The sequence below is a fragment of the Plasmodium yoelii genome, assembly GCF_900002385.2.
Source record: "Plasmodium yoelii strain 17X genome assembly, chromosome: 11".
Lineage (NCBI taxonomy): Eukaryota > Apicomplexa > Aconoidasida > Haemosporida > Plasmodiidae > Plasmodium > Plasmodium yoelii.
This window is the reverse complement of record NC_036183.2, coordinates 610,642-637,014: the sequence shown is the minus strand read 5'-3', so window position 1 is coordinate 637,014 and position 26,373 is coordinate 610,642. Positions and strand designations below refer to the sequence as shown.

Sequence of the window (26,373 nt, the reverse complement as noted above, 5' to 3'; positions counted from 1 at the left end):
TGCCGGCATTTTTCCTGAACGTTCATAATATTTTTATAAATTTTACCGACATTTTTCCTGAACGTTCATAATTTCGTAAATTTTGCCAACCTTTTTTTAAATTAAAATAGTCAAACTTTCAATTTCTATATAAAACACATAATATTATAATTTACGGCCCCATATATATGCACGTTTACGGTGTTGTTTTTATGATAAATTTGTATATTTATCGTCTCGGATTTTTAATTTTAAGATTTATTTTATATGTATCCTTACTTTTAGTTCAATTATTATTATTTATTTTTTTAATTATACATATGTGCATGTACAACTTTTTTCTACATTTTTATATTTTACCTTTATATTCCATGAGGAACTCTTATATTTGTTTTTTATGCCTTTTTAAAACTCAGTAAAATGTTTTATATAATTAAGAATGTAATACGAAACACAAAATGTGCTAACGATGTAAAGTCAAAATTTCTTTTAAATGGAATATGTTTAAAACATGAAAATGAAATAAATCATAAGTTAAGCCCTTCTTGTTACTCTCATTCGAATTTGTTTTTTAATGACGTATCAATTAATTTAGAAAATATAAAAAATAAAGAGAATAATATTCTCCTTTTTAATAAAGTCAGAAATGATAAGAGGCACAGAAAGAGGGGCTTTCAAAAAAGAGGCTATTGGAAGAAAATGCATTACTTTGTTAGAAAAAGTAACATGATGTGGTAAGAATAAAAAAAAAAAATAATAATAATACTTTATATAATATTTGAATAGCTTTATATAAGTTTTATCAACATAATGAACATATGAGGATATATATTATTATAATAAAAATATGAAAAATTGGGAATATATATAAATTCCCTATTTTTGTTTATAAATTTTCTATCATTTTATAACTTATTTTTCACCATTTTTATAGCTTTGCATTTAAAGTTCAAAATATAGATTACGAAAAAATTAAGAAACTAAAAAGAGGAGAAATATATTCAAACTAAGTATAGTTTGAAATGATGAATTAATTACATTTGTTTGGTTTTTTTTTTTTTTTGTGAGATAAAGGAAAACGAGGAAATCCATTTAATTGTTCAAATTATAATTAATTTTTTATGCTTGCGGGATGGCGATTTTCCTTTGGTTTGAATAGGCTTCCAGCTGTTATAAAAAAAAGCATGAATTGGTCAAAAAAAATAAATAAATTATGAATTGGTCATAAAAAATAAATAAATTATGAATTGGTCATAAAAAATAAATAAATTATGAATTGGTCATAAAAAAAAAATAAATTATGAATTGGTCATAAAAAAAAAATAAATTATGAATTGGTCATAAAAAATGGACAAAAAATGGAGAACAAAATGGAGAACAAAATGGAGAACAAATGGACACAGAAAAGATGAATTTAGTATTAGTGATATGGATGAAACAGTTGGGAAACGCAACAAAACAATAAATGTGTATTTTTTCTTTATGTGTGTATTTTTTCTTTATATGTGTGTATTTTTTCTATATATGTGCATATTACATCACTAAAAAGCTTTTTTAATTTTTCCTCCGAGTTGGTAATAACTTTTTTCCGGCTTTCACTAAAAATGATCACAATATTTAAAAAGTGTATATAGTAGTTTATTTCGTTGCATATTGTTTATTTTTTCCATGCAAACTTTTTCAAAAATAAAATTACATTTCCCCAGAAATATAATGTATCCTCCTTGTTATGGTATCATAGCATTTTGTTTTTTCTTCACGAACTAATACTAATCCGGTTAATTTATGAAGAGTAGCATCTTGCTCTAAATTTTTAACTTCCTATATATGTAATAAAGTGGAAAAAAAATGGAAAAAAATGGAAAAAAATGGGAAAAAAAGTGGAAAAAAGTGGAAAAAAAATGGGAAAAAAAAATAGATAGGATGTAAATATATTCATATTTTATCATTGTTCACAAAATTTAATAATAATATAAATTTATGGCTACTTCAAGGAGGATCTCATTTTCTACTTTTTGAGTTATTAATTCTTCCAATTGAGAATTAATTTTTTCACAGCCTATAAATATGGCCAAAAAAAAATATGATTAACATTTTTGTGGATAAAATATGTCCGTCTATTTTATTAATAAAGATTGTAAATGGAATTGGCATTATTTTGTGACAATCTTTTTACCATAAGTTTTCATAAATTACTAATTTTTTTTTTTTTTTTTTTTTTTTTTATACTTGATTTTAGAGTATTTATTTCTTTAATTAATTTGGTGATTTTATCCTGAGACATTTTGTATAAAAATATTGTTTAAAGTTTTAAAAAAAAATTCAAAAAAAATATTATTAAATATATAAATGTTTATAATTTTTATGGAAAATAGATTATGCTTAAAATGTGGTTTAGTATATTGTAAATAAATTTCTCTACATTTTACTTTTCTACAAGATTTATTTTTATGTACATAAATTTGGTTGATGGCATAGGAAAGAATAATAAAAACACGTGGTGAAATAAAAAAATGTTTATAATTAATTATTGAACAAAAAACAAAGTGCAGTTTGTGTTATGTGCCAAATGGGGTACCCTCGCCTATTTATTTTGCAATATTGTTATGTTTTGCAATATTGTTATGTTTTGCAATATTGTTATGTTTTGCAATATTGTTATGTTTTGCAGTATTGTTATGTTTTGCAGTATTGTTATGTTTTGCAATATTGTTATGTTTTGCAATATTGTTATATTTTTCTATTATTGTTATATTTGTTAATTTTTCACAAATTGTTAGCCGCGAAGATGGCGAGTTTAAAGAGAAACAAAAAAGTGCATACCACATATACTGACAAATTGGTTAATCGAAAAAAAAAAAAAAAAAATAGGAAAAAGTTTCTCATATTTTTAACATAATAAATTGTAGTATACACATGGTATTATTATTATTCAAAAAAATGGCATACCACATTAGGAGAAAAAAAAAAAAAAAAATAAAATAAAATAAATACATATATATATATAATATTTTTTACATTGGAGATAAATATATATCTATATAATAAGGAAAAATAAAGCATTCATTAGTGTGTAATATTTGTTGGGTTATTATTTTATCGTCATAATTTTGATTATTTTTTAAATTATAATATTTTGATTGTTTTAAGGATGTAAGCACTGTATTTATCTCTCCATGTATTTTTGAAGTGGTGTGTTGTGATAAGTACATAGAATTGATATAATTTAAATTATTTATAAAAAATAAAAATAAATGATAATGTATTATATTTAATTTAAATAAAATTTGATTTATAAATAAATAAGTGTATATAATACAAAGTAATTGTATATTTTGAATTGTCAATAATTGAATAAACTTATTTATATCATAATTAATTTGTTCAGAATTTTTATTAAAAGATATAATATATTTTTTTATTAATATATAAAAATAGTGTAAAACAAAATTATAATATTTGTAACAATTTATATTATTTAAAGATAATGAAAATGCTAAATTTATTAATATTTTTACAGTAATATCTTTATCATTATTGTTAAGAAAAAAATATGGAATTTTTTTTTTTTCTTTTACATTGTCTATATTATCACTATCACCAACACCATCTGATATCGAGTTGTAGAATATATGATTTAGAAATTTGTCATGAATTTGTTTATTTTTGTAAGAATTGAAATAATCTAATTTTGACAAAAATATATAAATAGATATTATACTAAAATGTGAGTAATGGTTAAATATTTTATTAAATTTAATAATATTATTAATTAAATTTGACATAATTAATTTGTTTTTATGATTTATACAATTATCTTCTTCCGTTCCATGTTTTCCAAAATTTTTATTTTTTTTTAAAACAAAAAAATTGGATATAGAATTAATTAACATACATATTTCTTTTTCGTTATAAATTGTTAAGATTTTATTTTTTGTTTGATTAATCAAAATATTAATAATATGATTATTACAATAATTGTAACAACTTAAAACATGTAATAAAATAATTTCATATTTATTATTTTTACAAAATAATGAAGCAAATTCATTTATATTTTCTTTATCTCCATCTTGATTATATATAGATGATGTTTTATTTTTTTCGCTCATTTTTAAAATGGAACTATTATGATATTTTGAGGGTGTAGTCAATTTTTTTTCATTTTCACAAGTTTTAAGAAAAATATCATATGATTTAAAAATATTTGATGAAATAAAATTTAAAATATATATAATTTGAGATCTTTGGAAATTATATTTATTTAAAGAATGTAAAATAATTATAAGTTGTTTTAATGTATAATTTGAATATTTATTAATAATGTAATAATTATATATATCTTGAATCATGTTTATTTTTATTGTTTCATTAATTTTATATAAATTGTTCAATATGATACACACACTTTTTTGATTTAAATTATAAAATAATGTATTATTTTTATTATTTTTATCAAATCTATTAATTATTAATTTATTTATTATTTTATTGTTAATGTTACATTTTCCATTAGTATCTAATAATAATGTAATATCTTGTTCATTCATAATATTTATATGATCTTTAAAATATAATACAAATATGTTCATAATATTTACTATTTTTTTTTTTTTTTTTTCTTCTTTTATTTTTAGCAATATATTCATAAGTCCTTTAAAAATTAGTATATAACTTTGATTGTTATATATTTTATTTTTATAAAAATTTGAAATAGTTTCACTTATTTTTATTGCATTTTCATAATTCTCTTCATTTAATATATTATTTATTTTACTATTTTTATAAAAATTATAAGATATATTTTTTAGTTTAACATGATTTGAATTTCCAACAAGGCTGGTACTATAATTGCATTCTGTCCGTCTATGATATAGTTTAAATAACAAGTTTAGTCTGTTCATTGTTCACTTTTTTTTTTCACTTTTTTTTTTCCACTTTTTTTTTCCACTTTTTTTTTCCACTTTTTTTTTCCAAAATAAAGAGTTTCTTCGCTAAACAGTTTTTACCCAAATTCGTGCAGGTCGAATCGAGTGTGTATCATGATTAGCACATTTTGCGAAAAAAATGGTGGAAAAATGGTGGAAAAATTGAAAAAAAATGGTGGAAAAATGGTGGAAAAATGGGGAAAAATATTCACAAATAAGGCAACGCCCAAATTGATTCTTTCCTATTTTACAAGGAAGTATTAATATATGGAAATATGGAACCACTCAAAAGATAAAATAAATAGACGGAAAGAAAAACAAAAAAAACTTAAATTATAGAAATAAAATTCCATAAATGATGTTATACAAATTGAATGTATCGATCATGCGATCCACAAGAATGGAAATTTTATTTCATATATAAACACACACAATGTTTAGAATAAAAAAAAAAAAAAAAAAAAAAAAAAAAAAAATAATAATAAAAATAATGGTAAAATATGATGAAATATGCGTATTTAATTTTGGGAAGTGTTCAATTTTTGGGAGTGTTCAATTTTTGGGAGTGCTTAATTTTTGAAAATGGAGAGGTGGCAAATTAAAAGATGAAACAAAATTTGCGTTTATCGTTTTATGATATCAAATGTTAGACCAAACTACATAACAAAATTGGTCTCTCAAAATAATATGCATTGGTATTTTGTGAATAACAACTTTTTTAATTTATATAAAAAATGAGGTTTTTGAAAAAGGGGAAAATAAAATATATTTATTTTTTTTTTCTATCGAGGTCGAATATTTTTTTTCTTATTCGAATTTTTGTTTCCACTTAAATTATTGCAAACACATTGTCAAATTTGTATAAAAATAAAAAATAATAAAAAATAAAAAAATAAAAAAAATAAAAAAAATATAAAAAAATAATTTATTGAAAATTGGGTCGTATTGTTTGTATATCATTACTTTAGGAAAAATGCAATTTTAAATTTCTTCATCGTTCGATCGACAAGATATATATGCCCGATTGTGGAGCAATATAAGCTGCCACAAAATAATAAAACTGCCAAAGGCTGCCAAAAGCTGCGAATAAAACTGATACGTGCCATGTGATATGCGATATGTGCCATGTGCTTATGCTTATGCTTGTGAAACATCTTGATTTGAATATAACGTGGCACGGAACTCTACAAATATAAATTGGTAAACCCTATTCTTAAGAAAATATATTAAGTTTTTTTATAAAAAAAAATAATTTCCTATATAATATATGTTCCTATTAATTTTAAGCAAATTTAATAAACCATTTTTGGCAATTTTTTATCAGCATTGTTACGCATTGGCCATTGACCATATCTTTATATTAATTTATTTTTAATTATTTTTGCAATTTTTAATTGCTTTTGCAATTTTTAATTGTTTTTTTTAACTGTTTCATTTTAGCTTCCCCAAAATAAGCACACAAATTAGTCCGCTGAAAACGAAGCGAAGCAAGGCAAGGCAAGGCAAGGCATAGCAAAGCATAGCAAAACAAAATAAAGCATAGCAAAACAAAGCAAAGCATAGCAAAGCAAAGCATAGCAAAGCATAGCATAGCATAGCAAAACTATTCACATCAATTTTGAGTCTCTTATTTATAAATGGAAAACTATAAGGGGTTACAGTTTTTAGGCACAAAAGAAGTAGGGAGCAATTTTTATAAAAAGGATGGTAATTTTTTAAATATAAAATATAATAAAGATGAAGATTCAAATTTTGTTTATTCAAATTATGAACATAGTGAAATTGAAGTAAAAAAAGATGTAAAAAATGGAACAATAGAATGTAAAGAAATAAAAAATAATTATAAAATAATGACTGAAAAAATAAAAACAAAAAAATTAGGAATATTAATAATTGGAATTGGTGGAAACAATTCAACAACTATGTTAGGAGGAATATGTGCAAATGCAAAAAAAATAACATATTTAGATAAATATGAAAAAAAAAAACCCAATTATTTAGGTAGTATATTTTTATCATCTAATATTAGATTAGGTTATAATAAAATAGATAAAGAACATTATTATTGCCCTATATATAATCTAATCGAATTATATAATCCCGAAAATATTGTTTATGGAGGATGGGATATTAACAATTTGAATCTAAAAGATTGCTTAATAAGAAATAAAGTTTTTGATTATAATTTGGTTGAGCAAATAAAAAATGATATGAATTATGTACCATTAAAAAGTGTTTATTTTAAAGGAAATTTTATTGCAGCTAATCAACAAAAAAGAGTTAATAATATATTAGTTGGAAATAATAAATTAGAAATTATGGAAAAAGTAAGAAAGCAAATCCAAAAATTTAAAAAAGAAAATAAGTTAACTGATATTATAGTATTATGGTCAGGTAATACTGAAAAGAATATACCACATATTCCAGGAATTAATGATACATTTCAAAATATTTTATTAGCATGTCAAAATAATCATGAATCAATTTCTCCAAGTATTATATATGCCTTAGCATCTATTTTAGAAAATTGCCCATTTATAAATAGCAGTCCTCAGAACACTTTGGTAAATGGTGTTGTTGAATTAGCTGAACAAAAGGGAATATTTATAATTGGGAATGACTTAAAAACTGGTCAGACTAAAATAAAGAACCTTCTTTTGGACACCTACTTTGGGACAGGTACGACTGGCCCACTCGGTCATTCATTCGGTCATTCATTTGGTCATTCATTTGGTCATTCATTTGGTCATTCATTTGGCTATTTTTTCATTTTTTTTGCTATTTTTTTTTCATTTTTTTTTCATTTTTTTTTTTTTAAATCGCACATCTCTACACACTTGCCGCTATCCTATCTCAGGACTAAAACCCAAAAGTATTGTCTCGTATAACCATTTAGGAAATAATGATGGAAAAAACCTTTCTTCAGATAGCCAATTTTATAGTAAAAAAATTTCCAAAAGTAATTTGATATGTGATTATGTAAAGGCTAACGAAAATTTATATATAGATGATAATTTTGATGATGTATATACAAATAAAGATGATGATTATTGTAAAGGAGACAGTTTGATACAAACAAATGTAGAGAATGAGGAAATGGAAAATGAATATAACTATTCTGATGCTATTGAAAAACAAAAAGTAAATAGTGAAATAGTAATAAAATATATTCCATATGTAGGAGATGATAAAAAAGCTATGGATGAATATATTAGTGAATTATTTATGAATGGAAAAAATACAATATCTTTATATAATGTTTGTCAAGATTCTTTATTAGCATCTCCTATCTTAATTGATCTTATACTTCTTGTTGAATTATCACAAAGAATTTATTTTAAATCTGAAAAAATGAATGAAAATAAAACTAATGCATCTTTAACTAGTACTATTAAGGTTGGCAATTATGAATTAAAGCATGATATATTAAGTAACAAATATAATGGTTACAGAAAAATGAATAGTGTTTTATTCCTTTCAAGCATTTTTTGCAAATCGCCTTTTAATTCTAACGAATATAAAACCAGACACTCATTTTTTTCACAAATTGAGAGCTTGTTAAATTTTGTTAGAGTAATATCTGGCTTCCCTATAGATGCACACGTAGATCTGTCTTACATGGTTTAGATGTGATGCGTTTTGTATGGGCAAATAATATATGAACAGAATACAGAAATAGAATACATAAATGTAATACAGTATAATGCTCCATTATTGTTAATAATTTACACTATTTTATTTCTGTGCCTTTCCTTAAATATCAATGAAATTGCATATTATACATACGATACTTAATGCAATGTTAAATTTTTTTTTATTTTTATGAAAATATTGCTTTACATGGATATGTTAATAAGTATAGAGAATTATTTTAGAACAAAATTAGTTCGTATTATCTATAGCATATATAGGAATATATGTTATATTTTTTGAGTGTGTAAAATGGTACTTTCGTTTTTTTGTGTGCATATATCCATGAATATTTTCTACAAAATATGTGAAGAGATTTTCCACATATTTGTGCATAACTTTTATAAAGAGATAATATAGTAAAAACAAAATAAATGTACGTCTTGATTTTATTTTTAAAAAATGTTAGAATTCCCAATAAAAGGAACTTAATAAATGGATGATTTTGTGCACCGAACACGGTTGGGGTAGCAAAAAAAATGTTAAAAAAAAATGTTAATAAAATAGCTAAAATAATATATTAAAAATTTTATCAGTTAAGAGAAATCTTCTTTGATGCAATATTATGATAAATAAATCTATCTATATTATTTATGTCTGTGTTAAAATGTTCTAATATTTTTTTTTCACAATGCAAAGAAGATATTTCATCGAAATTTGTACTTTCCCCTTGAATTAGTTTGGTAACTTCTAAAATCTGTATGTGTGTGAATATATAATAATTTACATTCGTTTTTTTTTTATTTTTTTTATTTTTTTTAATTAATTCACAAAAAAAAGGATATATATAAAAAATATGCATGAATGCATGAAATTACCTGATCAGTTGGCATATTAACACCCACATAAATTATGGAGGTAGAATTTTCATTCATCTTGTACTGATTTATGCATTCATTGATCTATAAACGTAAAAAATAATTTAAATAAAAAAAAAATGGGAATATTAAAAATATAAAGACATTCAAAATGGATGAAAACAATTTATAAAAAATACTCACATTCTCATGAGATGATAATAGAAAAAAAATTTCCAATATTATATTTTTGGTTATCTTTTTTTTTGTCTTAAAATTATGATATCCTCTATAAATACTATGTAATATATGATCTTCATTAAAAACCTGAACAGAAATACAAAAAAAAAAAAAAAAAAAAAAAAATAGCTAAATGAATTTTGGCTAGCTGAGTTTAACCTCATATTATATAAAAGTATATTTGTTGATATATATATATATTTTTTTTTTTTGAAAATTACAATTTCTTTATTACTGTAATTAAAGGATAAATGTTTGATTTTCTTACCAGTTGACTATCCAAAATAAGAAAGAATTTATTTTGGTGATCAGATGATGATATATCAGCACTTAGTTTATTATAAATTTCAAGAACGTCTTTTGAATTTGTTACATTTTTAAATAAAATTAAAGTAACATCCACTGTTTCGTCTTGTATGTATAATTTATGATTGGTCATTTCAATAGTCATTTATTAAAAAGGGAACATATATATATATAAAGAATATATAGGTAGATATAAAATCAATATAAATAAATTTTGATTATTTAAGAATTGTTCATAAAAACGACTATTACAGTGATAAATAATAGAAAGGGGTAAAGAAAAGGATGTTTTTTTTTTTTTTCACATTATAGCGTTTTTTAAAAATAGTAGTAACAATGATGATGATAATGTGATGGTAGTAATGACAATAATGATAAACTTATTTTAAAAAAATACGAATAAAAACAATTACAATAAATATGATAAGAAAAAAAAATATATAACGACCTAGGAAATTAATGATTGACTTAAAAATAATAGGAACAATATAATTATGTAAAAATTCGAAATAACTTTTATTATTTTTTTTTTTTTTTATTTTACCTACATATTTTTATATATGTATAAAATAAAATTTCCAATTATTTTTTTAAGATATAATATGCACACCTTTTTTAAAAATCTTTCAACTTAGAATAATGAACACAAGTTATGGTTTATTTACAATCCGTCTTAAATAACCATGAAAATAAAAATGAACAAAAATGGAAAGGGTTCATTCCTATAGTTCATTATGGTCTCCATTGATCAGAGCTGATTTAAGAGTGAACAAAATTGTATAATATCTATAGAAAAATAGCGAAACTAGCCAAAATATCTAAAATAGCTAAAGTAGCTAAAATAGCTAAAGTAGCTAAAATAGCTAAAGTAGCTAAAATAGCTAACAGAATGACAGTGTTTTATAAAAATTCCAAGAAATAAAATAAAACGGGAAAAATATAGATTGGTAGAATATTCGCATATACTTCCGAATGGCGAATAATGTGTTATATGACAATGCCAACTGAAATGTAGAAATATATTTTTTTAAAAAAGTTGTATTTAGACGTATATGCAAAATATGGAAAAACTATATAATAGTTTTTTTTAGTTAATTATGTATGTTCATATAATAAAGTGCATATTACACACACACTTTTTTTCTCTTTGAAATGTATATAAATGGAAATATACAGTTTAGCATATAATTACAGACTCCGAATTTTAAAATAAATGTTATATATATATTAAAAGGCGATAATTTATAATAAGTTTGATAGAAAATAAGATATGAATGTTATATAAATGTGCTCCGTGAAAAATAGTTGTAAAAAATAAAATACAAAAATAGTGGAAATACAATTTTTTAAGCACTTGTTTGCACAAGTATATTTTGTTATTTATTTTGTTATTTATTTTTTATTTATTTTGTTATTTATTTTTTATCTATTTTTTATCTATTTTTTATGTATTTTTTTATGCGAAATGTATATACCATTTAGACAATTATAGGGCGTGATATAAATGTAAAACGAGTGAAAAATACTAAATTATCCAAGATGAAAAAAATTATAAAATAATAACAAAATATAATGAAAAGCATACGAAAATAATAATAACTATAATACAAATTCCAATAAATATGTAACCATATATTATATAGATATATGCAAACATCTGTGTATACTTGTTTATTTAAATGGATGATGAAAAGATAAACATATACGATAAATAATAAAAGACCAAAATATATACTTTCCTTTCCTTTCCCTTCCTTTTTTTTTTTTTTTTTTAGAGATAGGATGTTAATACAACATAGAACAAAACATTATATGGACATAAAAATCGAATAAATATTTTGTAAAATAAATTTACCAATTTTACGAAATGAAGAAGATATATTTGTTTTTTTTGATTTTATTAATAAATATAAACATAAATATAAATTATTGTTTATCGAAAAAAAATATAAAAAGAAAAACACAATTAAGAAATAATTTAGGAAACAAAAATATAATTGATATAAAAGATAAATATTATAATGATAATAATAATAGAGAATATGTACAAGATCTTTTAAAAAAAGAAGAAAATAAAATAAATGGATATAATAATCATATAAAATTTATTGATCATAATATTGAAAATGAAAAAAAAAAAAATAAAAAAAATAAAAGTACATACTCTTTTATGTCTTTAAATTTGCTTCCATTTATTGCACACACATCAGGATATCCCAATGGAAATTCAATTCCCCCAAATGAAACGGGTGTTCATTTTTATAATTTTGAAAAAAGCCCAACAATACAATATATGTTAATTGATGAAGAGAGAAAAAATTCTTTTCTGTACATAATTTTTCTCGTTGCATCATTTACTGTAGTTGTGCTTATAGCTTTTTTTATATTTAAATTTTTTTTTAAATTATAATAATTTTTAATTAGTTTGAAAATAAAAAAACACACAAATATATGTATAGTCTAACATAACATTACGAAAGCGAGTTGTAATAAATAAATAAAAAAAAAATATATATATATATATATATATATATATATATATGTATGCATGATGAAGCATGAACATTTTATTTGGCGCGAAAAATTTTCAAAATATTATTTGCTCGAAAATAGCAACACAAAAATGCACATGTATTGAGAGAATAATTGCTGTCATATGAAAGTCAATTAGACCAACTAAAGTGGGTTTTATAGTAACAGAAACGAAATTAAAAATATAGTTAAAAGTTGATTTTTGTAGAAAAGAAAATTTATAATAATAATTTTTCAATGTATAAATCGGTTGGTGATGTGCCCGCTTTTCATTTTATAAATTTGCTGGTGATGTGGCCGTTTTTCGTTTTCCTTAACAGTAGAGCTATAATAAACATATTTAGTATTATAATGGAAATATTAATTTTTTTTTTTTTGAAAAAATGATGATAAAATATATAATTTTGCATAAGTCAGGAAATATTATTTAGTATAATACAATTTTGATTAAAATAATTTTTTAAAACTTAAAAATTGATTTATCTAGTTTTTTTCATTTTTTTTATTATTTTTGCTACTATTTTGTTCATTTTTATTTTGATTTTCTTCAACATATTTTGTATTACCATTGTTTCTATCATCGTTTCCAATTATATTTGCAACCAAATTTAAATTAGAATTAAGAAGAGATATATTTTTATTATTAACACTTTTTTCATGTGATATATTTACATCTTTATATATTTGTCTACTTAATAAATAATCATCATGAGTATCTGTTCTTTTATCTTTAAATGATAAATAATTTGTATTTTCGTTAGATGTTGTTTTTTTATAAACATTGTTATTACCATAATTAATATCGATGTATCTATTGGGGCTCACATCATTGTTTGAATTTTGAAAAAAGATATGTCCATTATTATTCATATATATATCTTTATTATTTTTAAAATCAAAATTGTTATTATTATTGTTACTGTTTAATTGCTTATTTTTATTGACACTAAAATCAATCATATTTTTATTCATATATAATGGAAAATTATTTATATCAAAATTTTGATTCATATTTTGTGAATTGTTATTTGATCCATTAAATAGTGTATTATTTCCAATTGGGGTGTTTAATATATTTTCATCTTGTTTTATATTTATTTTATTATTTTTGTGATTCATATAAGAATAACCATTATTACTATGGGCACTACTACTTCTAATGTTTCTATAATTTTGTTCATTATCATTTTCATTCATCATTTCATTTCTTTGGGTTACAATCATTCGTAATATTTGCTGGGCATCTTCATCTGAATCTTTAAATTTGTGTATTGCATCTAAATTAGAAAAAGTTTTGCTTAAATATTTTTGGGGAATTGGATTAGAATCTATTTGGTCATATTTATTATTTATATAATCATCATCTTCTTGATATATATTTTTAATATCCGAACATGAATTAGTATATTTATTTATATGTCCTTTATTTAAATTTCTATTCAAATTATTTACATTTATTTCATTACATGGTATCATCATTCTAATATGCTCATTTCCATTTCTTATATTATCATTATTTATTGAATCTTTAGTTTGCATAAAATTTTTTTGTTTTATATGATCATTATTATTTATGTGTTGGTTTTCTTCTTTTTCAAAATTTGTTTGTGAATTAATTCCAAAATATTTTTTGAAAATATATGAATTAGTGTTATTATCATATGTGTTATTATCATATATGTTATTATTATAGTTAGTGTGATTTGTTCCGATTGTGTCCATTATAATACCTGACTCGTTCATGTTAATATTGGCCCTTGGTGAGCTATTAGAATTTCTAATATTATCATTTATTTTTCTTTGTTCTGCAATTATTTGTGGATTATCTCTATTTAATATATCAAAATTAGTATGAGAATTTCTATTATTAATGTGTGATAAATTATCAACAGTATGTGGTAAAGATTCCATATTCGATGTTTCATTTCGTATATTTTTTGAATTATTTGGGCTATTATTTAATTCGGCTAGCATGTTCATAATATTTGATTCGTTAGGAGTTTTCATATTATCATTTTCATAATTAGCATTATTTTTAAATATATTTGAATATTTAAAATGGTGTATATTATTAATATTGGCATTAGTATTTAATATATTGTTACTATTATTTCCATTTCGCCTGACCATGTTCATATTATTATTATTATTATTTTCGATATAGCTAGCCATAGAAATATTTTGTCCACGTGTTTCTATATTTCTTTCAACACTATTTTGTCTAACTAACTTTTCATTTCCTTTATATAATCTATTATATTGCATTAACATATCAGAGTTAATATTAGTATCAGTGTTATTACTTAATATAATTTCTTCTTTTTCATCTCCAATATTTGTATAATCGCTAGCTACATTATTTTTTTTATTTATTAAATTATTTGATAATGTAAAATGGCTAGTTATACTGTTGAACAATTCTAAACACTTATCATTTGGATCTGTAGGTCCATTTTTATTAATATTTGAATGATTATCATTTATTTTATTTTTATTGTATTCATTTTGGTTAGAACCCATAATATCATCATTTTCATTTATTTTTTTAAAATCATCAAAATTTCTGGATCCTAATACATCAAAATTATTTATTATGTTATTTGTAGCATTAGAACCATCATCTATTGTTTTATCTATATTGTTTTTAAACAAAATATTTGACATAATGCTTTTAAGTTTTTTTGAATAGTTATTTTTAATGCTATCTTCTAAAATGTTTGCTGCATGTTCAGTACCAATATCTAGATGTTTATCAATAAATTGGGCATCATCATCATTATTATTATTACTATTATTATTTTTTTTTGCATCTATATTTTCTTCGTTTAATTTAACATTATTATCATAAAATATATATTGATCTTTTTTTTTCATTGCTAAATTATTTACATCATTCGATATGTATTCATGTTGGTTTCCTTTCTTTAACAAGTTTGCATCTCTTAGACTGTTACTAAAATAGTGTTGCATTGAAGATTTATAATTATCTAAAAACATTTGCCCATTATTATAATGCCCTATTTTGTTATTATTAATATTATTACTACTACTATTATTATTTTCATTTTTGGGGGTTACATCAGCAGAAGAACTCAAATAGTGTTGTCTTGGTTCAATATTTTCATCATTTATATAATTTGATTTTATAAAATTTGAGTTAGGATCTATATTTTTATTATGTTTTTCTTCATTTTGTTGATTATTATGAATATAATAATTCATATTATATGCACTAAATGAATTTGTTTTTAAATTGTTATTTATTCTTATACCAGGTGTTTCATTTCTAAATTTATTTTTGAGATATAATGTATTGTTAAATGGTTCTATATTTTTTAATTTATTTTTATCATACATATTATGGTTACTTATGCTTCTAGTTATATCTTCTATAATTTTAGAATCATGCATCAATCTATTACTATTGCTACTATTGTTATTACTGCTACTACTATGTGTTTTATTCATACTGTTATTATATACGCTATTTTGTGTTTCATCTCTATTTTCGCTAAATATATTTGAACATGATTGTTTATCAGCATCAATGATATTATGATATGACATGGAATGGTAATTTATATCTTTAGCATCTACCGATTCGCGATAATTTCTTCCTTTAACATTTTTAGAATCAAAATAATTATTTATTTTATCTAAATTATAATTTTCAAAAAGAAGATTATTGATATTAGGATTGTAATTCCCTTTAGTAAAAAAATTGCTTTCATTTATTTTATTATTATTATTATTATTATTATTATTATTAGAAATAATATTTTCTTTGTTTTTTTTTTCAATATTAAATTCATTTGAAAAATAAAAATTTGGAATTTTGTCTCGCACATCTAATTTAGCATCTCTAACATTTTTTAGATTCAAATTATGTAGAACATTTGAATTATTATTATCGATTATTATGTTATGTGGTGAAAGCTTTTGGAATATATTATGCGGCGTCGCATTGTGATGTGCTATGCTACTGTTGGTGCTGTTAGTGTCTCTATTATAAATAAGTGTGTTATTAGACATAATTTGATCCGAATTAATATGATCATTATATTGTGAATTGAAAGAGATATTATTTGTATCATTTTTATTTTTATTTAATAAGTTATACATTTGGTCATATATATCATTTCGTCTTATATTTATATATTCAATAATTATATATTTTTCAATAGTTTTATCTATAAGCTTAACTATAAAATCATAAATAATTTGTTTTCTTTCATATATATCATGTATATATGTATGTCTCCAAAATATATATATAAAATTTTGATCTTTAATATTTTCTTCAATTAATTTAGATGCATCGTTTCGAATAGATTCAAAAGCTGGTTGCCCTTGTATAAATTTTTCTTTTAACTTTTTTATGTTAATATTAGATATAGTATTATTTAATAATAAATGATCAAATAATTTATCAATAGATATGTTAATAAAAAATTCTATATTTGTTTGATCTTGTTTTTTAAATTCATTGAAATGTGGAATATTATTATCATATACTAATAATTTTATAAACAAATTTAAGCCATATATTTTATATGAATTTAGTAAAATAACAGTAAAATTATTTATATTTACATCTGCAAATTTTTGACATATTTTTTCATTTGTTTTATTTTCTTTAATATATTTTATTTCATTTTTTATTTTTTTAATTTCTAACATTTCTTTTTCATAATTTTCCTCACATTTTTTTGTTTCTATTTTTATTTCTTCAATTTCGATTAAAAAATTTTTATAAACATTTTCTTCTACATTTGAATTTTCATTAACATTAATTTCTTTCGTTCTGTAATTTATATCTTGTATTTTTGTTGAGTTAATTTCGTTTTGTGTTCTTATCATATTCGTATTCCCTTTATTTATGAACAGGTCATTCGTATTCCCTTTATTTATGAACAGGTCATGCGTATTCCCTTTATTTACGAACAAATCATTCGTATTTCCTTTATTTACGAACAGGTCATTCGTATTCCCTTTATTTACGAACAAATCATTCGTATTCCCTTTTGGATATGCATCTATAAAACTTTCCTTAGATAAGTTAAATACCTTTTTATTTTCATTTATATTAGAATAATTTTTTAAATTTATAATATTTTTTTCATTGTCAACATCTAAGAATTTATTTTGAATATTTTCTATTTTGTGATAATTGTTATTTATCGATTGTCTTGTGCTATTTATGTATTCTTGTAATATATTATTATCTATATTGTTATAAGAATAACTTTTAATTTGGTTTCGAATTCCATTATTATTATTATTATTCACAACGTCATTTTTATAAATATAACTATTACTATTTTGATCCTTAAATAAATTATTGTTTCCTACATTTATATTTTCTTTATTTTCATATAACACAACTTGTGGATGTTTTAAATTAATTTGATTTCTTTCGCTTCTTTGGTAATTCATTTGGTCATCATCACACATGCCACGTTTCATTTGGTTGATTGGGTTTTCATTTTTATTATCGCCATATGAATAGTTGCTTAATAATGTATTATATTTGTCATTGTCAGATGAAGTATATATTATATTTTTTTTTAATTCTAATTGTTTATTTATAATATTTATTGGTTTTTCCATAAAATTATAATTCTGTGTAACATCGATTTGGTTAATATCAAAATTCGAAGGTTCATGGATGATATTAAGTTGATTTTGTTTTATATATTTATTATCATAATTTATATTTTCATTATTTATTTGGTCTAATTTATCATTAAGATATATTTTATTTGTTTTAAAAATATTTTCATGATAATTCATGTAATGAATTTTAATTATATTTTTTTTTATTTCTTCTATTAATTCATTTTGCTCATTGGTTATTTTATTTTTTATTTTTTTTTTTTTTGAATTTTTTTTCTTTTTCTTATTATTTTCTGTTTCATTTTTTTTTTGTTGATATAATTTGTATAGTAAGAAAAATAGTTCGATTTTATTTAAAGATGTTGTTTTATTTATTTCAAAATTATTATTTATATACATCTTTCCATTTAGAGTTTTAATAATAATAACAAAGACACTAGTAATTTGTAAGTATACAATTTTTATTTTATCTGTTATTTGTTTTTTTATATTTAAATTTGTATTGATTCCATGTTCTTTTAGGAAATAATTCATATTATATAAAATGGTATAAAATTTTTCTATGATCATATTTTTGATAGTGTTTGATATATGCGGTGATGTAGTGGTGATTTGTTCAGAATTGTTTTTATTTGCATTGGCGCTTCCATTTGCCTTTCCATTTGCCTTCCCATTTTTATTTCCATTTTTTTGTTGTGTGTATATAATAAATTTGTCTTTTCTTTTTTTGATGTGTATATTATTATTATTATTACTTTTGAAAAAATAACTGATACATAATGCTATTTCATATATAAACTCGCTTGCTATTTTATTTTCTTTATTTTTTTTAAACAATTCTACTAAATTAATTTTAACAATATTTTTTTTTTGTTTTTTTTTTTTTATATCTTTACCAAATATGTTTAATATACACAATAATGCTTCTTTTAATTTGAATAAATATGAAAGTATCTTGAACGCAATACTATTCATTATTATATTTTCTAAAACAATTTTTATTTCATTTATTAAAAAATTAAAATTAGTTTTTAAATTTATTTCACTATCATTATAATTATCTTTATATGTTTGTTCATTGCCATTTCCGTTAATTTCTTTTTTTTTTCCAAGATTACTATTTTTTTGTTTTTCTTTCGATTTATTTTTGCTTTTGAAGAAACTATCATGATTCACCTTTAAAATGTATCTTTTATTATTATCATCACCAATTCCGACTGCATCTAAGGCAAGTGACCGTTGGATTTCCTCTTCACCAAGGCTGTCATTACCAGCATTGTCATTGTTATCGCCGCCATTACCAGCATTGCCATTTTTATGATCTTGCCCAATTTTGATTTCATTTGAACTTATCGGTGCATTTTCCGGAGATGCTTTTGTTATTTTTTTTCCATTTTTTATTTTTTTTTCTTTTACATTTTTATCAGATTTTAGTAATTTGTTCATTTGGTTCTTATTTACATCTGAAAGCATTTTTTCTTTAATATTTTTCTCACTTTGTTCAGAATATTTTTTATGAACGATCTTTTGTTCATCCTCCTCTTCATCCTCCTCTTCATCCTCCTCTTCGTCTTCCTCTTCATTTTCATTTTCCTCTTCATTTTCATTTTCATTTTCATCTTCATTTTCGTCTTCATCTTCTTCATCTTCATTTTCTCTAAATACTTCATCATCGAACGTATCAAAATCTGGGTCATGTTCATATTCGTCACTATCGTCATAACATGGTTGGTATTCATCTTTTGTGTATATTTGTTTAGATGTAATGTCTTTTGATTTGTTCAAATCTGTTTCTATTTCATCACTTTGGTTATTTTGTTGGTTTTGTTGTTTATCTCTAATATGTTCCATTGATAAATTTCTATTATCATCTGTTCCAAATATTAAATTATTCATTTTGTAAATTTCTATAATTGGTTTTGCATTTTTCATAGCTTCACTTCTTTTATCATTAATATTCATTTTAAGTATTTTATTTATATATGTATTTTCATCTTCTAAAATATCAACAACTTGCAATTCATGATTAAGTGCTGTTTGCAAATCACAAGCAAGTGGACAAATTGCTTTAACACTTCTTTCTGGTATTTTATATGAATTATTATTAGATGATATATTTTTTTTAGTTCTTTTTTTTGGAATATCATCATTTAAATTATAAAAATAATAATCAGGATTATTAAATTCAAGAATAATAGAATGTAAAAACATTCTAAAACACCAAAATTTATCTAAATTGCTTAAAGATGTATTTAAATATTTTTTATCTGAAACTAAGGGATGACCAATATGTCTCATATGCACACGGATTTGATGTGTTCGACCAGTATGTATCTTAACATTACATAAAGTAAATTCTTTAGTATATGTTTCTATATCTTTAGGGTCAGTATAAAAATATTCATCAGAAATTGAATTACATCTAAAACATAAATGATGACATACTTTTCTATTTATAGAAGATGTATAATCATAAATTATTTTATCTTTTTTATTATTATATTTTAAGAGACTTAATTTTCGTAATAATTTTTTTTTTTTTGATAAATTTTTATAACATGCCTCTTCTTCTTCTTCTTCGTTTTTTTCATCATCTTCGCCATTTTCGTCGTCTTCATTATCAGTAACAAAAATGTCAGGAATGTTTTCATTAGTTTCATTAGTTTCATTACGTTTTTCATTAGGTTCTTCATTTTGTTCTGAGCTTATATAGTCCCTCTGTTTTGCGTCTGCATCTGCATCTGCACCTGCATCTGTGTTATTTTGTTCTCGACTTTTGATCAACTTTCGCATTTCTTTTTGAAACTTAATTCTTTGTTTTTTTTTTTTTTTTTTTCGATACTCAACTAGCTGAGAATCCGAATTATAGTTTGCAATAATTTTTATGGTAATTTGTATAGAGTCTGAATTATCATCATCTTGACCATAATAATACGGATAAACAAATTTTTCATCTATTTCTATATTGTTATCATCAGTGTTAATGTAATTATTAGATGGTTCTATAGCAACCCATCTTTGTACAATTTTATTAACATTTTTTTTATTTTCATCTAGAAATTTATAATAATCATTACAATATATTTCTTTATTTATATCTTTTTTTATAGTACTATTACAATTATATTTTCCATCCATAACTTCTTTTATTATATCTTGAATATTTCTTTTTAATTTATATATTTTAACACAATTATATTCTGTATATGCATCTGTTCCCCCAGTTTTGACTACTAAACTAAAATGGCTTTTACTATGGAAATTGTTGTATTCATGTGTTTGTATTGATTTATTAATAAACCCTTTTTTCTTTTTAATTCGACCATGACATAGTAAGATGTATTCTTTATATACATTTCTTTTTCTAAATTGATCAAAAAGGAAATCTCTAGCATCTTTTGTTTTAGCAATAATTAAACTTCCAGATGTTTCTAAATCGATTCTATGACATAATCCACATTCTAATTTATGCCATTTTTTTACAGTTTCTAAATTTGGGAAAGATTTCATCATAAATAGATGAAAAGATTCCACTCTTCCACTATATATAACATCATTTAATGATATATTATTAATAATTTTAAATACATCTCTATTTTTTTTTATTAATAAATTACATTTAGAACATAATTTTGATATTATATTTTCACATTTATTACAAATTTTTTCCATTTCTTTACATGGGGCACACATAAATTTGGTTTTTATTTTACATTTTATACATATCTTTTCTAATATATTATAAAAATAATCACTATATTTATTAATATTTACTAAAAAATTATATCTATTATGTGATGTATATGCTGAACAATGATAATATGCGGGTTTATAAATAACCATCCAAGATTTTCCTTCATTACATATATATGGAATATCTTTATTATATATTCTTTTAAATTTATTTTTTACATATTTATTTGATACAGATTCATCATTTATCATATTATTTAAATTTATGTCATCTCCTTTTGTTGCAATTTCTGTTCCACTTTTATAACTAATAACAGATGATATATTTTTTTTTGTATATTTAGAATTTTCTAATAATCCATTGTTTTTTTTATTTGTGATTATTTCATTATTTAATACATCATCTAATTCTATAGATGTATCATTAATATTTGTTTCGATTAAGATGTTATTATTTTTTCCACTATGTGTTAATGGTATAGATGTATTCCTTCCAGAATTTGATAAATTAATTTGTTTATGTTGTGATTCATTTTTATTAGCATTTGCTTGATCATACATTGTAGACATAATAAAATTTTTGATTCCAAGTTTTTTATCATTTATAATATTTCCATTATTTGATAATAAATAGATGTCATTTGTATTATTTTCAGGATTAGCCATATTATTTTTAGCCATACTAATATTTGATTCTGTTATTTTTAGATGTGGCTTTCTAGCATTGCTATTTAAAACGTTTGAATCAAAATTTTGATCATTTGTGGTGTTAAAATTATTGGTAATATTTTTGTAAGCAATTCCTAAATCTGAGTTAAGAAATAAATCGAGAATAAAAGTTTTTTTTTCATTATTTTGTGGATTAATTAATAATATAGTATCGATTCCTTTAATTAAGTATAAATCTTTTAAAACATTTTTTTTATTATTATTATTATATTTAACATATTTTTCATATATTTCTTTTAATTTAACAACATCATTAATATTAAGATCAAATATTTTTTTCGAATTTATCGAAATATTCGGAATTACCAATTTTTTTTGATCATTTTTTTTTGCAACATAAATATTATGTAATGAATTTAGTATAAATGTACAATGTTTAAAAACTAGTGAATAAAAAGAAAGGTTATCTTTTTGTGTATTTATTTTTTTTATAGCTATTTTAAAACTTAATTTAAATTTAATATAATTATATATTATCATATATTTTTTAAAATTAGTTTCATTATATAAATCTGAATTAATAATTGTTGATATATTATTTTTTTCACTCAAATTTAATAATTTATCTTTTTTATTTTCTTCATTTTCATTTATATCTACATGTTTGTTTAAATCATTAGTATTGTTATAAATGTTTTTAACTTCTAAATTGTTCAAATTGTTTGTAACATACAATTGTGTACATGTTTCATTTTCCTTATTTAATAAACTGTTTAGTGTAATTGTTTCTAAAAATTTTAAATCTAAAATATAATTTTCTTTTAAACCTTTTACAAGATTTTTTTTCATCATTTTAATATAATCAGTATTTGAATTTTCATAATATTTTTTATTTATTTCTATATATAATTTATTTTCATTTTCTTTAAAAACTATTTTTTCATTAATTAATTCATTAATTATTTTTTTATTACTAATTAAGATTAATAAATAAATTATTCTACTTATATTTATATCTACTAGTTCATCATCATTTCCATTATCTTCATCACTATTTTTTTTTTTAATTTTTTTTTCAGAATTTGATACAATTTGTAACTCCGAACTATTACATTCTATACCATAAATAAAGTTATTAGATATTCCATTTAAAACTGAATTTTCTATATTGACTTTATTATAATATATATATTCATTATAATTAATCATAACATTTAAAATGATGTCTAAATCAATAAAAGAGAAATATTTTCCCACAAATAAATAAACAAATAGGAATAGATTTGTTCTCATATTTATATCTAATATATGTTGTATTAATATTAATATTTTATCATAAAATGTGTATTCTCTTTTAAATATATCATATACATATTTAACATCGACTTGTTTTTTTTTTTTTATATTTTTTTTATTTTTATTTTTATTTTTATCACTAGATATATCTGGAAATAAAATTTTGAAAATAATATTTTTTTTCAATAAATTTATAAATTTGATCACATTTTCATTATTATATATATTATATTTTTCAAGCTCTACATTTTCTGTCTCATCTTGACAATCGATTTCTTCATTTTGTTTGTTATTATCATCATTAAATTTTAGATGTATAATTGTAATTATTTTATTCATTACATTTAGAAATTCTTCACCAATTGCTAAATAGCCATCGGTTGAAATATTTTCCATTTTTATTGGATTTTTTTTAATTTTTTTTTTTGTTATTTCAATTAATTCACTATAAATATAAGATGCAAGTGATTCTATTTTATCACAATTTTTTATATAATCTGTAACAGGTTTAGAAAAATAATTATTTATAATTTCATTTGAATTATTAGATTTTTGTTTATTATCTTCTTCTACATTTATTTCATTCATTTCGTTATTCATTTTTCCATCTTTACTATCTTCACTTTCATTTGTTTTTTTATTTTTATTTTTATTTTTGTTTTTTTTATTTTTTTTACTTTTTTTATTACAATCTTCATTTTTCTTTTTATTGTCACTATTTTCGTCACTTTCATTATTATTTTCTCCATTTGTATTTTCCCCATTTTTATTTTTATTACTTTTGGGGCTATTATCATTTTTCTCATTAATATCATCATTCTTATTATTTGTTTCGTAATTATTCTTAGATTCTTGTTCGCTTTTCTTTTTACTTGTGCTTGTATTATCATTAGTTTTTATTTTTACGTTATCTTTCTTTGCAAGGTTACTAGCACTTTTCGGTTTTACATCTGTGTTTAACTCGCCGCTATTGCTTTCCACCTGTTCATCCACCTTTTCTCCCACCTTTTCTTCCACCTTTTCTTCCACCTTTTCTCCCACCTTTTCTTCCACCTTTTCTCCCACCTTTTCTCCCACCTTTTCTTCCACCTTTTCATGCTTTTTCTTCTTTTTTTTACTCTTCGGAGACCTTTCGACCGTGTTGGATTGATCTGTTGTCTGCACAACTGAATCGTTGATAGATGTGATTTTTTGTTCTTGTTCAGTTTCTGCATTGTTAGAATCTTTCGAAATGTTGCCATTAAATATTTCATCCACATTTATTGGAGTGTCATGTTTACAGCTTTTATGGCTTTCCCCGTCATTTTTCTCCTGACCATTTTTCTCCTGACCATTTTCGACTTGGCTTGGAAACTGGGAAAGATCATTTTGGCTACCCTCTTTACTATTTTGTTTATAAGAATTATCAACATTTTGAGAGTCTTCTTTTCCCAAGTTGTTAAATTCTTGTAAAATAATTTGTTCGATATCATTTTGCTCGATCTCTTCTTTTTCGATCTCATCTTTTTCGATCTCATCTTTTTCGATCTCATCTTTTTCGATCTCATCTTTTTCGTTATCATTAGTATGTGGGAGATAATCTATTTTACAAGGGTTTAAATTATTAGTAGCTGTTAGAGACTCTTTATATTTTGATTCTATGATTGACTTTGCGTTGTTCATTTTATATAAATCATAATTAACTGTATTGTTAATAATATTTTTTTTTGATATATTATTAATATAGTGTGAACATGTATTTTCAACTTCGACAAAAAATTTATTATCATCATCAGAAATGTTAGATATACTACTATCACTAGATATACATAATATTGAACTATTGGATGATCTATATGAATGTTCATAAGGATTTAATTCATATAATATATCAATATTTTCAGAAAAATTGTAAAAGGATTGTTTTTGATCTTTATTTATAACAGATTTATTTTCAATTTGATTTTGTTGAATATTTATTTCTTCTTTTATTTTATCTTTTTCATTATGAGTTGAAATGACAGTACTGTTTTCATCATTGGATGGATCAGAAAGGGTTTCAATCTCATTATCTTCACATTTTGTATTATCATTGATTATTTCATTATATTTTTTTTTTATTGTTTTATATAATACATCATGACATTTTAAATAATTCATTTTTCTCCGGAGTTCTTGTTTTTTATTTTTGTGACACACACATATATAATTATTTTTACAAATAGAACAATAAAAATTTTTATTTAATTTTGTATGTTCAATACATTTTATATTAATTTTGTTTGTATTCATATATTTATTTACTTGAATAACAATTGTACTGTTATGTTTCTTTAATATTTTTTTTATACTACATGAAAATTTTCTTATTTTTTCCAAGCAATATAATTCACATTCTTCATAAACATTTATATCATCTAATTTAATGTCAATATCCTCTTTTATAAGTTTTCTCTCCTTAACTTTTGGTATAAACCAATTTAGTATGTAATCTTGAAGGAACAGCTTTGATTGACATACAATTATTCCTTAAAAAAAAAAAAAAAAAAAAAAAAAAAGTTGTAAACATGTATATAATTATATGTGTGTATAATGTACATGTAAATGATGTGTGCAGGTGAAAATGGGGATAATGCATGCATACGTGT

The 26,373-nt window shown here is 21.7% G+C and overlaps 7 protein-coding genes across 7 annotated transcripts in view; 3 read left to right on the top strand and 4 right to left on the bottom strand.

The window, feature by feature from the left end:
- Nucleotides 1-399: 399 nt before the first annotated feature.
- On the top strand, nt 400-989 carry PY17X_1112800 (conserved protein, unknown function; the record flags this gene model as incomplete). Its single annotated transcript, XM_722982.1, has 2 exons — nt 400-713; nt 914-989. The coding sequence occupies 2 exons, from the start codon at nt 400-402 to the stop codon at nt 987-989; spliced, it is 390 nt and encodes a 129-aa protein (XP_728075.1).
- A 109-nt stretch (nt 990-1,098) lies between these two features.
- Nucleotides 1,099-2,263, bottom strand: PY17X_1112700 (prefoldin subunit 6, putative; the record flags this gene model as incomplete). The annotated part of the gene is made up of 5 exons (XM_022956468.1): nt 1,099-1,146; nt 1,517-1,577; nt 1,676-1,800; nt 1,968-2,038; nt 2,209-2,263. 5 exons carry the CDS (start codon nt 2,261-2,263, stop codon nt 1,099-1,101), a joined length of 360 nt encoding a protein of 119 aa, XP_022812371.1.
- A 730-nt stretch (nt 2,264-2,993) lies between these two features.
- Nucleotides 2,994-4,883, bottom strand: PY17X_1112600 (conserved Plasmodium protein, unknown function; the record flags this gene model as incomplete). The annotated part of the gene is made up of 1 exon (XM_719144.2): nt 2,994-4,883. One exon carries the CDS (start codon nt 4,881-4,883, stop codon nt 2,994-2,996), a length of 1,890 nt encoding a protein of 629 aa, XP_724237.2.
- A 1,661-nt stretch (nt 4,884-6,544) lies between these two features.
- Nucleotides 6,545-8,534, top strand: PY17X_1112500 (inositol-3-phosphate synthase, putative; the record flags this gene model as incomplete). Its single annotated transcript, XM_719142.1, has 2 exons — nt 6,545-7,586; nt 7,765-8,534. 2 exons carry the CDS (start codon nt 6,545-6,547, stop codon nt 8,532-8,534), a joined length of 1,812 nt encoding a protein of 603 aa, XP_724235.1.
- Nucleotides 8,535-9,129: 595 nt separating this feature from the next.
- Nucleotides 9,130-10,073, bottom strand: PY17X_1112400 (EKC/KEOPS complex subunit CGI121, putative; the record flags this gene model as incomplete). Its single annotated transcript, XM_022956467.1, has 4 exons — nt 9,130-9,294; nt 9,416-9,499; nt 9,599-9,721; nt 9,903-10,073. 4 exons carry the CDS (start codon nt 10,071-10,073, stop codon nt 9,130-9,132), a joined length of 543 nt encoding a protein of 180 aa, XP_022812370.1.
- Nucleotides 10,074-11,807: 1,734 nt separating this feature from the next.
- On the top strand, nt 11,808-12,350 carry PY17X_1112300 (apical rhoptry neck protein, putative; the record flags this gene model as incomplete). The annotated part of the gene is made up of 1 exon (XM_022956466.1): nt 11,808-12,350. One exon carries the CDS (start codon nt 11,808-11,810, stop codon nt 12,348-12,350), a length of 543 nt encoding a protein of 180 aa, XP_022812369.1.
- A 605-nt stretch (nt 12,351-12,955) lies between these two features.
- Nucleotides 12,956-26,373, bottom strand: part of PY17X_1112200 (RNA pseudouridylate synthase, putative) — a gene marked incomplete at both ends in the record, with an annotated part of 29,682 nt that continues 16,264 nt past the window's right edge. The window contains one exon of the mRNA XM_722761.2: nt 12,956-26,253. Coding sequence (XP_727854.2) covers nt 12,956-26,253 — 13,298 coding nt within the window. The remainder of the gene's footprint in view (nt 26,254-26,373) is intronic.